General features: G+C 39.6%; 1 protein-coding gene across 2 annotated transcripts; it reads right to left on the bottom strand.

The window, feature by feature from the left end:
• Positions 1-336: 336 nt before the first annotated feature.
• Positions 337-10,267, bottom strand: kiaa0040 (KIAA0040 ortholog). 2 transcript variants are annotated; one of them, XM_085439357.1, is made up of 2 exons: positions 10,135-10,267; positions 337-7,122 (listed from the first exon to the last, which is right to left on the bottom strand). In XM_085439357.1, the coding sequence occupies exon 2, from the start codon at positions 6,590-6,592 to the stop codon at positions 6,260-6,262; it is 333 nt and encodes a 110-aa protein (XP_085295483.1). In that variant the 5' UTR covers positions 6,593-7,122; positions 10,135-10,267; the 3' UTR covers positions 337-6,259. The 2 variants fall into 2 exon arrangements, with proteins under 2 accessions (XP_085295483.1, XP_085295484.1); XM_085439358.1 differs by lacking the exon at positions 10,135-10,267 and adding an exon at positions 9,268-9,348.
• Between the last annotated feature and the right edge of the window lie 5,901 nt (positions 10,268-16,168).

The following is a 16,168-nucleotide window of genomic DNA, read 5'->3' as shown; positions in this document are numbered from 1 at the left end:
TCATATTCTATGTTTATGCCCCACAGCAGGGATCATAGTCTATGTTTATTTTATCCTCACATTTCACAGTCCATCATACTTCCTGTGGTCTCTTCAAGCGCGGTGTGTTGACACGCTGCAAAAGCGATCAGCAACTTCGTTTTCATTGGCATGCATATGTGCTCCAAGTAAACGCATTGCTTGTATACACAGTGAATTTTTGTAAGCATATTGTCCTGGCAGCCACACTGAATGAAGACGCCTGTGCAAACGAAAACATAATGACTTCATGTCAAAACCTAAAGGCTCCGTTAACTTCAATTTAAATTAGAAATAGAAAAATGAGATCCCACAAAGCTAGGAAAATACTTTATTTCTGTCCCTGTCATCTCCCATACTGTTTTTATATGCTTTATCATTGTCTCTCTATATATCACGATAAATTATGCATGCAGAGCAACCAACAAAACTCAGTCATGCACATAATTAAAACAAAAAGAATCACATCAGCACTTTTTTAACTGTGGAACAATGCAAACATGTCTTAAGTAAACAATGTCATGCATAATTAGACGGGCGGAAAAAAACAACAACATAGTGCGATCTTGCAGGAAGCTATCCACAAGGGTAGATCTGACGCTGAAACAGATGACAAATACTCTCACCTCCATTTCCTCTGATCTCAGAGAACTGAAGACAATATACACTATGTGTTATTTCCCCTCCCCCAACTCCTGCAGCTAATTTAAACAGTGCTTTGAAAATAAATTATCATCTGTTTAAAGTGACGGAGGTCAAGTCTCTGCCTAACAAGTGTTGAAGAAAAAGGCATGGATGTGTGGACATGAGCGGAAATAAAGTGTTATCAGACACTCGAGCTTAATATATATATATATATTTATAGTACAGAGACGTGAAAAAAAACAGCAAGCCATATTTGGAATATGTTACCCATGGCTGTCCTGTAAACAATTTAATCGGCAGGCAAATGAGCGGGAATGAATTTAAAATATGATTAGAGTGTGAAAAAGTTCAATAAAAACCATAAACATGTATTTTCTTTCTATATTTGCCACAGTGATAAAATTAATCTTTGGATCTTACTGCATGTGTGTCTTTACGCTAGTATTTAACGGGAAAACCATGGATTAACCTTTAATATGCTTTCAGTTTAAAGTACGACCCAAGGCAAATAACAGAAAACGAGACATAACTACTAAACCAGCGACCAAATTTTTAAAAAAAGCACGTAGTACCTCTAAAAGTCTCTTTTGGTCGACAAGAATAGATTACCACAGACTCGCCAATTTGTGAATTCCTGTTTCACAAGAACTAATTTGACTGATTACAATGTTAGTAATTATATCTTATCTTTGTCTTTGTATTATGAAAAGCTTACCATCTGTCATAACCAACCATAATCATATTTTTTTCTGCAGTGACTATTCTAACCTTACTGATAACTCAAAGCTCAGCTCTGTCAGTGAATACAGAGATGTCGATTTTTTGCTTGTTAGCATTAGCACCCTGTTAAATATAGAATTCCTGGTGTACCTTCATAACCAAGCAGGAAAGCAGTGCAATATACTAAACTGTAGAAAATACAAAAGAAACCTTAATACAACAACTGTGGCCATTCTGAAGCCTCTATCCATATTTACCATCATTTTGTGACCATTTGAAGCCTGAGGGTAAACTAACTTTTAAATGAAGGGACACTACATGCTCATATGTTCCACTGATGGTGACCAACATTAGAAAATACACATCATGTTGTATTAGATAAGACTTTAAATTAAATGAGACCATAAACTCAGTTTTAAGGCACTTTCTCACTGTCATCATTTTTTGGGATCTGGGAATCTGGAAGCCATATGCTAGTTTTTTACATACAGTCTGTGATAACTGCGCTCTTCTGCCTGCCGGGTCATTAAAATATGCTGAAAGAGAAAAGGGGAGATTTGAATATGTGAACTTGTTTTTATGAGGGGACCGTTCAAAATGAGACACAATGAAGCTGGAGCACAAAGAAAAATAATGTGGGCAACATGTTTGTTGTGTTTTTGATAGAACGGATGAGTATATACAGTCATGGTAAAAAGAAAGTACACCCTCTTTTAATTCTAAGGTTTTATATATCGGGACAGTGTGGGACACTCAGTTGATTACTTGATTAATTGATGACCAGCAAGTGTGGCCACATCTATGAAATCTGCATTTGTGTCAGTTTTACAGGTCTGAACCATACAGGTGATCTTATTAAAGCAATTGTTGCTGCCTGTGATTCTGGAAAGGGTTATAGGTCCATTTCCAGATTATCTGAAGTCCATTGTTCTACTGTGAGAAAGACTATTCAGTGGAAAACATTCAAGATAGTGTTCCCAGTGTGGATACCCCATCAAATTCACCCCAGACTGTGCCACACTAAGAGAAACAGCTAAAACTCCAAGAGCTACACCTCAGACTCAATTAGAAAAAAACTAAAAGTATGGCTTAATTTGGAGAGGTTGCTAGAAGAAAGCCTCTTCTCTCGATAAATAGCATGGCAGTCTACTACACTGCATCTGAATAAACCACAAGATTTCTATAAAATGTCCTTTGGACAGATGAGACCAAACCACACTTGGTGAAAACTGAAACAGCATATCACAACAATCATCTCGTGAACTGTAAAGCATTTGTGATGGTGATGATTTTGGTTTGTTTTGCAGCCACAGGACCTGCACACCTTGCAGTAACTGAACTCTGTAAACCAAAATATGTTGAAACTGGGTCATGCAACAAGAAAATTAACAGAAGAACAGAAGCAAATCTACAGGAAAATGGCTGAAAAAGGAAAGATGAGGTGTTGCACTGAGGCCAGGAAACCTCAGTGAACTGAAGCAACATTGTAAAGAAGAGTGGGACAAAAATCCTCAACAACAATGTGCGAAATTGAGAAAGTCACACGATTTCGACAACGACTACGTCAAGTTGTTGTTTTTCACACCTTGCTTCTGCATTTTTGTTAACTATATAACCAGATTATTTTTTATGATTTCCATTTATATAAAACCTTTAGCAGAACTTAAAGAGAACATACTTTCTTTATGTCGATACAATTCAATTTTTTGGTTTTTAAAGTGTTTCAGTTGTGGAGAAATATCTTTTAGCAAGTGCTGGGAACATTGACCGCATGGATTCTCTGTATCAAGTGAGCAGCATTAGAAATCTTCAGCAAAAGCCTCCTCGAGAGTCACCATTACAACAACCAGCTGCTTCTTTAACATGCATGTATATTTTTGAGATAGCTGCATTTCTAGATTGTCAGGTTATTGATGGAAAATGGGGAATTCAGTTTTATTATAAATTCTTGATTGATGAAATTATCATGTTGCCTATCAACTGCTAGCAAATTAAGGAAATTAGCAGAACGCTAGCATCCCTGCATTTTGTCTAGACGCAAGTGTAAACAAATATATTTGCCTCTTAGCTTCTGTAGATCATTTGGCTAAATGATCACTCTGCACCATTTGTCTGTTATGAGCCACCGCTGTGTGGGCTAATCCATTTGGAACAGTACGTGACGGGATTGACCATTATGTGTATTGTGTGCTTGGACTGATTAAAGTTTACAGTGGAAAAATATCCGGAGTGGTCACTGACTCATACCACCTCATGAGACAGCTACAGCTTCATTAACTCCTTCATTAACTGAGCATATTGAGAACTCTGGAAGTCCTCACACCAACAGGGAGCATCACAGTAGCATCCATGCTGGACATACAGTTTACATTTTCACCCCGATTCCAGTCTCTAGAATCAGTGCTTATATTTGTTTATGGATCTTACTGAATGTGTGACTCATATTCTGGTATTTAAGGGGATATCCTTGGATTAAGCTTCAATATCCTTTCAGTTTAAAATACTAGGAGAGGTTAGCAAATGACAGAAAACAGGAAGTTACTACTCAACTTGTACCTCTAAAAGTCTCTTCTGGTCAACAAGAATAGGTTACCACATAAAAAACCAAGTAACCTGTGAATTCTTGTTTCACAATTACTGATCACTACTTTAGTAATTACTGTCTTACCTTTGCACAGAGCCAGACAAGCTGTTTTCTCTTTGTCTTTGTAATAAGAAAAGCTAACCAGCTGCCGACAGCAGGTGTATATTTAGCATGCAGACATGAAGCTGAATCACGTACCTCTCACAGAGAAAGTAAAAGTAGTAAGAACAACTCTGAACAGGTCAAACTATTCCTTTAATTTTTTTCAGTCTTTAACATCATTTTACATTTTTATTTATGTTGTAAGAAGCCTGCCACAGTCAGCATTTAATAACCAGTAAAAACTGTAAATTTTACTTTGACAAACACAAACCACGATGACGTGTTCGGCAAAAAACCCCGAACATGGCAGTGTGTTTTCTTGTTAAACGTCTCACTCTTGCAATTATTAGTCATCATACGTTGCCTGTGTTTTGCAAGGCAAGCTTTCATATTAAACTCAACACGTATAGTTTCTCTCTGTGAACATAAAGCAGAAGAGACAAACCCAGATTTCCACATGGGGACATATCTGTCTGAGCCGTAATGAAATGAGTGGGGCCGGTTTTCCCAGCAGCACTTGAGCAAGAAGATCAACTTAGTGCCAAAATAAGCTAATGCATAAAGATGATGATACTGCTGAGACGTTTTTGCTTAATTGGGCCTTGAGATGTCGTACACTTTCAAAACAAGAAGCCTTCAGGCACAATCCACTAGAAGCCCAAAACGTTTGATTATTTCAGTTTCTTTTTACTGGAACTTTTGAAAAGTATGTGAATACTTAAGCTAAAACAAAAAAATACTTTGAATACTGTTCTAACCCGTTTCTAAAAACGTTGTATACACGTGAATAGTGAGGACTTGATCCAATTAATCAGCATTATGTTTGTATCTCAACAGAATGGCAATAAAATACTGCTGGCAAATAATGTTTACCAGCAGTATCCATGTAAGCACTCATCAAACTTTTTAAAGAAATCCACGTGAAATGGATTTTGCAGTTATAAGGCACAATCACAAGTGTAGGGGAAGCTCTCAGCATGACGAAATATGCAAAGATGTATGCTTAGACAGAGATTTGTTTGTTTTAATTAAACGCACTTTTGACAATCTGAAATTGTCCACATCCGTGCTAGGAAGTTAGCCAAAAGTGATTACAAACAAACTTAATGCCAGTTTGACCTCTTAAGCCCCAACGCCCCCAGATACGAGGGTAAAAGGCAGGAGATCGCATTTGGGGTTAGGCATTGGGGCTAAGTGTGTTGTTGGTCCTCCTTCCAAATTTTCTGTGTGATGACTTCAAAACAGAATATTAAAAGTGCATATGGATCTGCTCTAAACCAACTTACGCCACCTCTTTCAGTCATATTCATACGTTTTAGAGGAATAAATGTTCAAAATTTCCATAAATACATGGCTAGTCATCATTGCTAACACCTCCATTGGTATGAGTATCTAGTTTCTAGTTTCCGGTGTTGTTTGTTTGTCTTTTGGTGGGGAGGGTCTCACTTTATCTTTTACAAATTGTCTTTTATTTAATGCTTATTTGGCCCTGAATAGTGTAATTAAAAAAAACACAGAAAAAAGCCTGATGAAAGTGAAGTTCCACTCCTGTGACAATGCTGTAACATCTTCAACAAACGGGGGGAAAAATGTCGTAATGAAGAAAGTTTCTTTCTGTAGGCAGTGATTTCAGCTTTTTAGATTGTCAGTGCCTTTTGATTTAGAAATTGAGAGTCAATCACAGTCTGCATTGCAGCCTGAATGTGAGTAATGCAGCTTTCTGAGCAGTGGCAGACCCTAAATTGGCTCTCTCTCCAAAATACACACGCAGTGAATTTCACATGGGAGCTCTAAGAACAAAGTGCTCTCAATAACACTGTGCTTCTCTTACACACACACACACACACACACACACACACACACTTGCAGTTATATATGTGCTTCTGTCTTCATATTTCTTCCTTTATGTACCAAACACTAAAAAAAATGCTCATAAAAATGCTCATAAAAATGCTGTAAACATTGTCATAAAACCACCGCACGACATCTTATGAATGAAAAGTGACAACGATATATACACTCTTTACATATTTCAACCACATCTGTGCCCGCTACTAGGTGAAGTTCATCCTTTTTGTTTGGTTATCAGCTCAGCAGAGTCCAAGAGCATCCACGGTTTATGCTTTTCGGGATGCTCCATCAGCTCCTTTCCATAAACTCGTCAGCAGTCTCAGGTCAAAGAAGGGATATTTACTCCATGGCCAGAGCGACCCGGTCGGGCGTCATCGGCCCCGGCTTGACCGAGATCCACAAGTCTTCGGTATTGGCAGAATTTTTTTTCTTCTTTGTTTCTGACCTTGAAGACGACACGGCGTCGCCGCAGCAACAACAACAGCAGCTGTTGGCATGACGACAGCAACAGCAGTGACAGCACACCACCACCATTGTGAGGAGAACAAGCAGGGGAAGCGTCAGGAGGACCACCAGGCAGACTGTGTTATAGGCCCCCTGGTTGTGTTTTTCTGAAGCAAAGTGCCACAGTTGGTTGAAAAAATCCTGAATGCTGTCAGTTTTCCCATCCATGGCTTAGGATATCGGCGTGTAAGCCCTTTAAATGAGACTATCTCACTGTTGGAAAAGTTTTGCTAAATCCTTTAGAGAGTTGAAATAGTTGTGAGACAGCAAATGTGCATGTTAGGATGCTGGGGTACTAAAATGATAAAAAATATAATGTCCCTCTGAGCCCTTTGGGTGTTTGGATTAAGGTTAAAAAACTGCCCAAAATGAAATCGTTTCCCTGAGACTCTCGTCCATCCAACGAGGGCTGTGCTCTGTGTGTTAAATGAAAACACCAGAAGCAAACACCACTGATGCTTTCTGCTTTAAAGTGCTCCTTTGGAGAAGGCCAAAGCCCATTTAAACAAATCCACAAAACCAAGAGGTCACTTGGTTAGAGAAGGCTTTCAATATGAGGATTCTGATCTCGAGGAAAGCGGAAGTTTCTTTATCCAGGTCGACATTCCAGTAATTGTTTTCTCGAGTTTCCTCTTGTCCTCCTCCCCTTTAACTTTCAGTCTGACGAGCTGTAGAGAAGTGACTTAATGTGGATGTATCTGCAAAAAAAAAAAAAAAAAAGAAGGTTAACATGAAAAGAAAATTTGTGTCCAGGCAGACAACCGGTCTCCCTCACTCTTTCCCTGCCTCCCAATCTATCTTTCTGCCTCTGTCTTTAACATCTCTACTCCTGCACCCCACCCCCCATCTTGTCAATGTCAGCTTCGGATTTTTTTCAGCTTTCCCTTCATTAATATTGCAGAGGGGCATTCATGATTCAGGGCAACTCTCTCTCTCTAAGAGTCCCACTGAGGAAGACAGCGGCGAACAGAGAGAGAGAGTAAGAAGGAGTGGAAGAAATGGAGGGAGATTGTGTCTGAGGGAAGGTGAGACCGAGACAGAGGTAACCAATCTTCCTAAGAATCCCGCTGAGATGGAGAACGTGACAGTGTCAGAAAAAAAAAAAGAAGCGAAGTGGGAGAAAGGTAGGCCAGAGAAAGATCTGCTATAGGAGGCTCATGAATATACAGGTCTCATGGATCCCAAAGCAGGAGATGGATGGAATGTGGCCTAAGTATTCCTAAATGTCTGAATTTAACAATTTTATGCTGGCCTCAAATAAAACCACCGCCAAATAGGAATCCTTGATGTAAGGAACTTCAATTGTCAGTCCTACATGGAAATAAAAGTCATATTGTTCCTTACTCTGAGACTAAAAAGCTATTTGATTAAGCCTGAAGCCTTGAGGCAACATTTTTATTTAAATGCTGTTAAACATCTATAGTTTTTCAGACACCATTTGACTCAAGTACGCTCCACAGAGTCTCTGTAGCTTTCGGCTACAGGGCTTCTTTGTATTCTGTTCGCAGGAAGGAAAAAGATTTTCATCTCACATTCGGTTGCTTCGTATGCAGAGAAAGAGAGATGAAGATGCACCTGCAAGTGGAGAGCAAATAGGCACGGCTTCCACCGTGCGTTGTGCCTCATGTGTGAAATTAGTTTACCCACAGACAGCCCGCTAACTTCCCTCCTGTTCATTTGCTCAACAGGAAGCTAAGCACTTAAAGCTAAGTAGCACCTGAAATGTTTAAGTGAGAGATCAGAAAGAGCAATCCCATTTCAGAAAATAGAAGCGATCCAAACCACCGCATGAGAAACTGTGCTTCATTTCTTTTTGGGTTATTAGAGACTCTTCGTGTTAGTTTGTGCAGTTTTGGTTTGTTCATAAAAAAAATAGAAGCAAATGAGGTCACCGGCAAATTTAAGAAAAAACTAATCTAGATTTTACTGAAGTGGGGAAATTTGGGTCGACTAATGAAGTAAAATGCACACAGTGCACAGACTGACAGTGATTTTAATGCCACTCAGTGCTCCTCTGATGAGAAGAAAAACAAGGGCAGCGTGCGTCGTTATCTCGTTCTGCTGCGATGGTTTAATAACTCCACCAAATATTCATCTCCATATAGCAGCAGCACATAAAAGCTGTGCACAGGATTGTGCCTTATTTCAAAAATGTGCACCACGTTTGGAACAAAGGCTGCCTGCAGGCGACATGGAAACCCGCGCATATTCCTGAGAGCGATGGCGTCGCTGCCACATCTTTCCTGATTATTGGCTGCAGGTACATGTTGTTGTGATGAGCTTGGCTGAGCTGCAGCACCTCTGTGCACGCTCTGATCATCCCGCCATTATGAAAACTCTGCCACCGCGGCGAGCCAGAGCCGCTGCATGAGCAATAAGTTTGTCGGAGAGGGACAGAGATCGGGAGTGAAGCACGGAGGTGTGATCTAGCCGGTAGAAAAGAAGTGACTCACAATGAATCAGTAGGAAAGTCATTAAATAGAATGGACAAGTCACTGAGTGTTATGATAATTATAGCCTCTGGCCAGGAACAAAGAGCCCACTTTGAGATGCGTTTATACACGGGTAAACTATAGTTGAAACACTAGCAGAAGAAATACAATGCTTTATGATCTACGTGTCATTTCATCAACGTGCTAAGGGAATTAATCCAGTAAGAGAAGTAACAACAAACTGATTGCCACTGTTGTTTCGTTCTCAGCAGGCCGTTTCTGTGCAGTACTGTGAGATGACCGGTACTTGTTCCTAACTTAATGGCTATTTTAAATAGATTGTAGCTTTATTTTTACTAAAAATAAATTAAAATGAGTCTCACTCATGACAACATTCTTTCAGAGACTCACCGGCTGTTTCACTTTCTCATGACTTTGTCTTCTTCTTGAGGCATTCGTACACAGGAAAAGGCCCTTTCTGGGCCACACAAAGCCAGGAAGGGGCTGAGAAAAAATGTTATGATTGCACACAGTTAGCCCCTGCTGCTTTTTTAAGGAACACGCGTGACCTAAAAGACAAAGTTGCGACAGAAGGCATGGCAGGAATCTTTAATGACTTGCCCCGAGCACCGAGTCAGAGCAGTTCGCTCATCAGTCAGCATTAATTCACAGCGCTAGGGTGTGTTTGTTTTGACCTGAGTCAAGAACCAGTAAACAGCTAAACCTCTAGATTTTTTTTTCTGCAGAAAACATGATCTGTGTTTGATCTCAAAGTGCAGCTGTTTTGCTGTCGTAGCAACAGGCCCGCAGATATGCTTGACAGTGAACAAAAGCAAGTGCACAAGCCCATTACATGTCAGATGTGTCAGCTCAGTCCTAACTGGAATGAAATGAGCAAAGTGGAGGTCACACTGCCAGTAAGAAAAGGGAGGGGGCAGCCAGATGAAGCTAGTAAACATCATCAGTAAGTTAGTCAGCCCTTTAAAACTAAAGTGAGGGACAAAGTGAAAGTTCTTAGAAACAGACGTTTGAGTGGGATGGTTTGTTTTAAGGAGACGAGAGTGTATTACAGACGCTTTTGGCTGAAATCTAATCTAACCCCAGCCAAAACCAAGCTTCTTTTTTTTTTTTTGGATGAAGAATGAAGATTGTCCCAAAAGCAGCAATTTTACCTGAGTTTAATCAAACAACAAGAAACATCAGCAAATACCAACTTAAGCCACAGCAGTATCAAAGTATTCAGTGGCAGTTAAGATCTCATTGAAAGCAGAACCTTACCCCGCAGGCACTTGTGAAGTAGCAGGTCAGGTCTCGCGTCTTGTCTAATCCAGTTAGCTGCTCTAACTTCTGTTGGTTCTGTTTTGGCATCTGGCTTCAGCTCTGGTCTGGTCCCCCTCACTCTGACATCGTCACTTTCTGTTCCTGTTTCCCTCGCTACCCTTGTTTCATCCTCCTCCTTTTCCTCCTCCTCCTCCTCCTCCTCTCTGTGTAAGTGTGTGTTTTGGTCACAGCGTCACTGCACCCTGCCCACTTTGTATAAGAATGGGCCCTCTGTCTGTGCTTACATGTTTCCTACACACTGTGCTCAAGAGTTGTGGTTGCTTTACTTTACCCTCACTAAATGACGTCAGGCAGAAAGATGGAAAGTCAGATAAATGAAGTTAAAAAGTCTGATATGAAGTCACAGGAATGCCGTATTAAAAGCTGAATCCCTCCACAATAAGGCCTCCATGCATGCACTCATCTGAAAACCTTGCAACTACAGCGGAAGTTGCACGCAAGGTTGAAACATTTTGCATAATAGCACTAAATGACTGCTTGAACAAACACCGCTCCACCCATCTGTGGGCCCCGAAACAGGAATAAAAAGGGGGAACAAAAACTGCGCGAGCCTACGTTTGTGTGTGCTGTAAATACAGTGACAGAGGTATGAGCAAGACAAGAAAGATATGAAAGAAGGAGGTCATGTGAAGTGCACACACACACACACACACAAACCCACTTTTTATGCCTGTGGCATTGTGGTCGATGCCCTTTCAGTTCAGTCAAGCAAAACACGATTTTTATTCAAGTAAGAATCAAGAAAAAAAAAAGGGTTCAGCTGACATTAAAGAAAACTCTGTTCACTATTCTGATCAGAGGGTTGTTTTACTTTGACATGCAAACTGTAGGTCCTGTGCATTCATATATTATATGATGTGTGCTTATATACATGCAAAATATATAAGCACACATTATATAAGGAGAATTAGTTCAAAGAGTGTCTAATGTGTGCAGAGCCTGGTCATGAACAGAAAGGAAAGGAACTTAACTTTTACCACCCTCTTAAGAAGCAGTAGTTGTGGAAGAAATCAAAAAGTTAAATATATAGATAGCTAGATGCAAAAGATGTCTGTGTCCTTTATCTGAAACATGATGAGACCAGATGAGTCGCCGCTCTTTTATTCACTGCTCATGGTGTATGTAGATGGGACGATTTCATCTGATAATCTGCTTCTTTTTTTTTAAATCATGCCTCCTGACAGGTTTCAGACTGCCTGAAGAAGGAAGTGGGCTCTTTTGTAGCTATGAGACATGGTTACGTGAAAACCTATGAGACAAGCCTCACCGTGTCTGCAGGTTTGCCTGAGCCATTTCAGACAAATAGCAACCAGGCATTCACACACACACACACACACACACACACACACACACACACACACACACACACACACACACACACACACACACACACACATACCACCACAGAGGGTGCCGTCTGATTGCCAGGGCATGCAGTGCTGCACAGTGAGACTCTATCCCGGCTGCTGTTGAGGCAATACAGTGTCCAGTCACCTCGAGCAAGCGTTGATTAATGACCTGAGTGCAGCAGCACTTCTCTTGATGGAAATCCTTCCTTACAGTAGTTTGTATGAAAATGATTTCTCTGTGTATTCCATTTGCTGCTTTTGATTGCTGCTTCAAACACCTGCGCGCAGGAGCCGCCTTTTCTTTTGCTTAGATCTACTCTTTTGCACAGGCACACTTTTAAACCTGCAGGGTTGTATTAACCTAGATTTTATGTGTGCTGTTGGATCTGCTTCTCAACCTTGAGACGACACAAGAAACAATCTGAAAGGTGTCGGATGTAACAATTTGCCTTTTCAAATAATGGAAAAAAACAGCAGGTTTCAGTATCAGAACAAATAAGAGGCAGATATTGTAGAAATATGTTGTCAGGGATTTTTTATTTTTTATTTTATAAAGATATATATATGATTTATATGCATTTCCCTGACAGACTGTGTTTTGTTCTTATAAACCTCAGTCTCTATTATCTCTTTCCTTCACTCCTTCATTCTGTGGACACCTTATGTTTAGCCTATACTGCAGTGACCCTCATATACGTCCCATTTCCTCTATGGAAATCTTACTCTCCATTTATACTACCTCGACCCTGTGCTATAAAGGGTGCAGCTCCCATCTGGTTTATAGAAACTGCTCGCAGCGGAGCTCACCTCAGAGAAAAAGGTTCCAACAATATATCTCTTTATCCTACTCAGGTCTGTAGCTGAACAAATTGCGGGAAAGACCACTGAGCTCATGTCGGATCACTGGTCATACAATCATGATGGCAAAAAAAGTGACTTTGACATTACCAGCAGCATTAAATAAAGCCTCACAGAATCAGTGGACTGTGCAAAAGGGCATTACGAATCACCATGACCTGCTGGTTCTGCCAGCATACACTGAAACATGAGTATGAACCCCTTCAACATTATGCACTCCACACTGTATATAAATGCCACTTGTTTTGCACATATTCAACTCTGTATATTTTATATATTTTATTATTATTATTATTATTATTATTATTTTATTTTATTTTTTTACTATTTAATTTGTAAAAATGTGTATACGCACACACACACACACACACACACACACACACACACACACACACACACGTAGGAAAATATTTAGTATACACATCCAGAAATGCATACACTATTATATATTGTACATATATTTATTAGTTTCAGGTTGGCCATTCTTGTATTTTGCTCGTTTGTGTTGTTGTGTTTGCACATCTCTGTTGCTTGTGGGGCTCGCACACAAGAATTTCACTCGCATGTGCTGTGCCAGTGTGCCTGCACATGTGATGTGACAATAAAAAGTGATTTGTGATTTGATTTATCCAGTGCACTGTGAGAGTTTCTGAATGGGAGTGCTAATGAAAACTGGCTAAAGGGTTGCTGTAGACGAATCTGACAAATGTCCAGAAATAGCCTGCTAATAAATCCAGTGTCCCCGGAGGAAAACCTGAGCTATAATCCAGTCCTGTAAAATGTCTAAGGCCAACTCTGTGACAACGGGCAGAGAGCAAGACAGAGAAAGAAATGATTTTGTCTATATAAGGAATTGCCTCTTGCTCTCAGAGAAAGTCATCTTTCAATAGCAATCGGTTGGCATTATAAACTTTGGGCTTTTTTTATGAGAGCACATAAATGCAAAAATCTAGCTATGATGTCAGTGTGCTATTTTAACATCTATTTATGTAATAATCTAAGCATAGTTCTCATGTGACACAAGCTTTACTTTGGGAATAAATATGTTAAACATGTCTTTCTTGGCTTGTGAAGAAGAAATGTCCTGCCTGTTCTGCTGCATAAATAAATACAGAGTAATGCTGTCAGCTTGCAGTGAAGGAAGTGTTTTTCCAGAGCACTTAATTATAATCAGCGGGGACTTTCTAAGTTCCTCTTTCTTGGCCTAGGATTTCCAAATACAGAAGAAACAGCGTGACACACTGTGGGAAAATAAAGTCACTCGTGTTGGACAACAGCTTACAAATACCTTAAGTGTAAATGACGAATGCAAACCGCAGAAGAAGACCAGGCATTCTTTCCTATTTTTATGCAGAAATCTCTGGCACCACTCATTTCTTTATGTTTTGCTTCCAAGGAGTCAGACATTTTTGTATTTTTTTTAAACTGGTCTGAAGTAATAGTTCTCCAGGCTTTCTGAAGGTCTTTCAAAGTTTTTCTCTCAACGTTTGTGGCTTTCAGTCTCATTTTTAGTCCAGCCATCATACCTGAATCATAGGAATGTTTTTTGAAAAAAAATATCAGTCACTGTCAGTCATGGATTGGCCTCCCAGAGACCAAACCCCAACATTACTGAAGCTATGTGCAATCATATAGACAGAAAATGGAACAAAGATTACTGAAGACCACTAAAGGAGTATAAGAAACCTTAAGAGAGCTCAAAGAGAGTTCAGTATAAGGGTGGTCATACTGAATATTGACTTTGATGTTTCTTAAAACTGCACATTTTTTTCTGTTTTCTAAGCAAAATCCTAAGAACTAAGGCCGCTCAAGACATTACTGCACAGTTTGCAGTGCCCATTTAAGGCGACATAACATTTACTGTCTTTATCTCTTCCAGACAGACTTAACTTCTTTTTGACAAATAGAAAAGCTTGATGGACAGTCTTGAGACAAAAACAAGCTGTGTGGCAACAATATGTGGTCATAAGATAACAAAGAAACATAAATACACTTCCTTTCTTTTTTTAAATGCATACGTGTGTTTGGTTTGTCGGGTTTGTCTGTTTGCTTCAAAGGAAAGAACCTGTGTAGTGTTTCACAACTGTTTAGTGTAAGTGAAAATGATAATAGAGTGCCTGAAGCACATGTTTAATTTCTAACATGTAGTCAAAGAAACATTTTGACACAGTAAACAAATCCAATCAGAAAATGTTGAACCTGCACTTTTATTTAAATTATTATTAAAACTCAAAAGCACTTAACTGTTCAACCCTAGTTTATATCAGTGTGATGGTAATTGAATGTTTTTCTTGCATTAATCCCCCCCGCTGGGTCAAATTTTCTCGTCTTGTTATCACCATTGATCAACTATTCAGACTTAAATCTAAATCACTCAGAGGCCATTATGTAAGTAAGGCAGATATGCTGGTATGGTAAATATGACTTAACATCTTCTGTTGTTGTTGATGGCTAATCAGCTTGTGCTTGTGTTTACCCAGCGGGGTATAAAACAATACGATTTAGCCTTGAGGCAGTCTATGGAAAGTTCTCAGTAAAGTCCTTAACTTGGGTGATGATCACTTTGATTGTGCTCGTGCTTCATTCTGAGTAACTGAAAGTTGGATGGTGATCATATTTTGTTTTAGGGAGATTTTATTTCCAAGCATTCCTGGCATCCCGTGTTTGTTCCTAAGTCTTTACTTTAAAAAAAAAAAAGTAAAACTGACAGCCTTACTGAAATGCCATTACAGCATAATTACCATTTGCTACACATAGTGAGAGGTGTAGCGATCTCATGCCCTCATAAATGCACAGACAAAAACATACGTTTTCCCACCATTTTCCGCAAGAATCACTAAAAACAAATCTCTATCCAAAGTCTACTCAGTGTAGAATTGCTTTCCCTCTAGGTGATGTGACGAAGTACAGAACATACTCTCTACTGCGCTTGTCCCTCGGGTCACTGTAGCCCTGAGAGACACTTTCACATGTCTCAGCTCTCATATCTGAATGGCTCCCGAGGACTTCTGTGTAGTTCAAATGATGAAGGGGGCATTAAGGATCCCCTCTGGCACACTACAAAATCAAAATCCATTTCCTACTTGGCCTTAAATCATGGAAAGAAAATGGCAAAGCATGTCTTTGCAGGAAAGAAAGGCCAGGGGGGGGGGGGGGGTGTAACTGACGTACTCTGAGTACAAATAGTAAACAAATACGAACAGTAGCAAAATATGGGTTAATCAAGTGTGGCTCCCCATGTGGGTAATGCGTTATTTTTGTGTATGTGCACACACATGTTAGCAATTCATTAGCTGGTGTATCCATATGCTGGTGACACTGCTGTTGTAGCTGAATAAGGTGGAGCTAATCCATCCAGTTGGTCATAAACTATCTGTAATGGGTCACCAGCTGATATACACTAAATAGTGAGATACTCTGTGAGCATTTTTTCTTCACTTTTTATCTTTTAATAGATTTAATAGGAAATTAGCCTTGGAGGAAACGGCTTTTTATAAAGCAGGTCACAAGCCAAGTATTTTTAGCAAAACACCTTTGGTCTTCAGTTTAGGCTATAAATTTTAAATGTTACACCTTAATCTTGCAAAAACAAGCAACAGGAAATGGAAAGTCTCACTGTCCTCCATGTAATGTTTGGATACCCACACCCCCACATCCAATGTATCTTGTTTAGCTGATTTCAAGTCAACTATGACAGATTTCTTTACTATTTTTTCACATAAAACACAGTAATATAGAAAGTAACAGAACACAAAACCCATCAC

This window comes from Copadichromis virginalis, linkage group LG18, assembly GCF_057382275.1.
Source record: "Copadichromis virginalis isolate Kocher_CV1m ecotype Utaka linkage group LG18, C_Virginalis_male_GT1.1, whole genome shotgun sequence".
Classification (NCBI taxonomy): domain Eukaryota; kingdom Metazoa; phylum Chordata; class Actinopteri; order Cichliformes; family Cichlidae; genus Copadichromis; species Copadichromis virginalis.
Note: the sequence above shows the minus strand (reverse complement) of the source record. Positions and strands in the feature narration are given on the sequence as shown.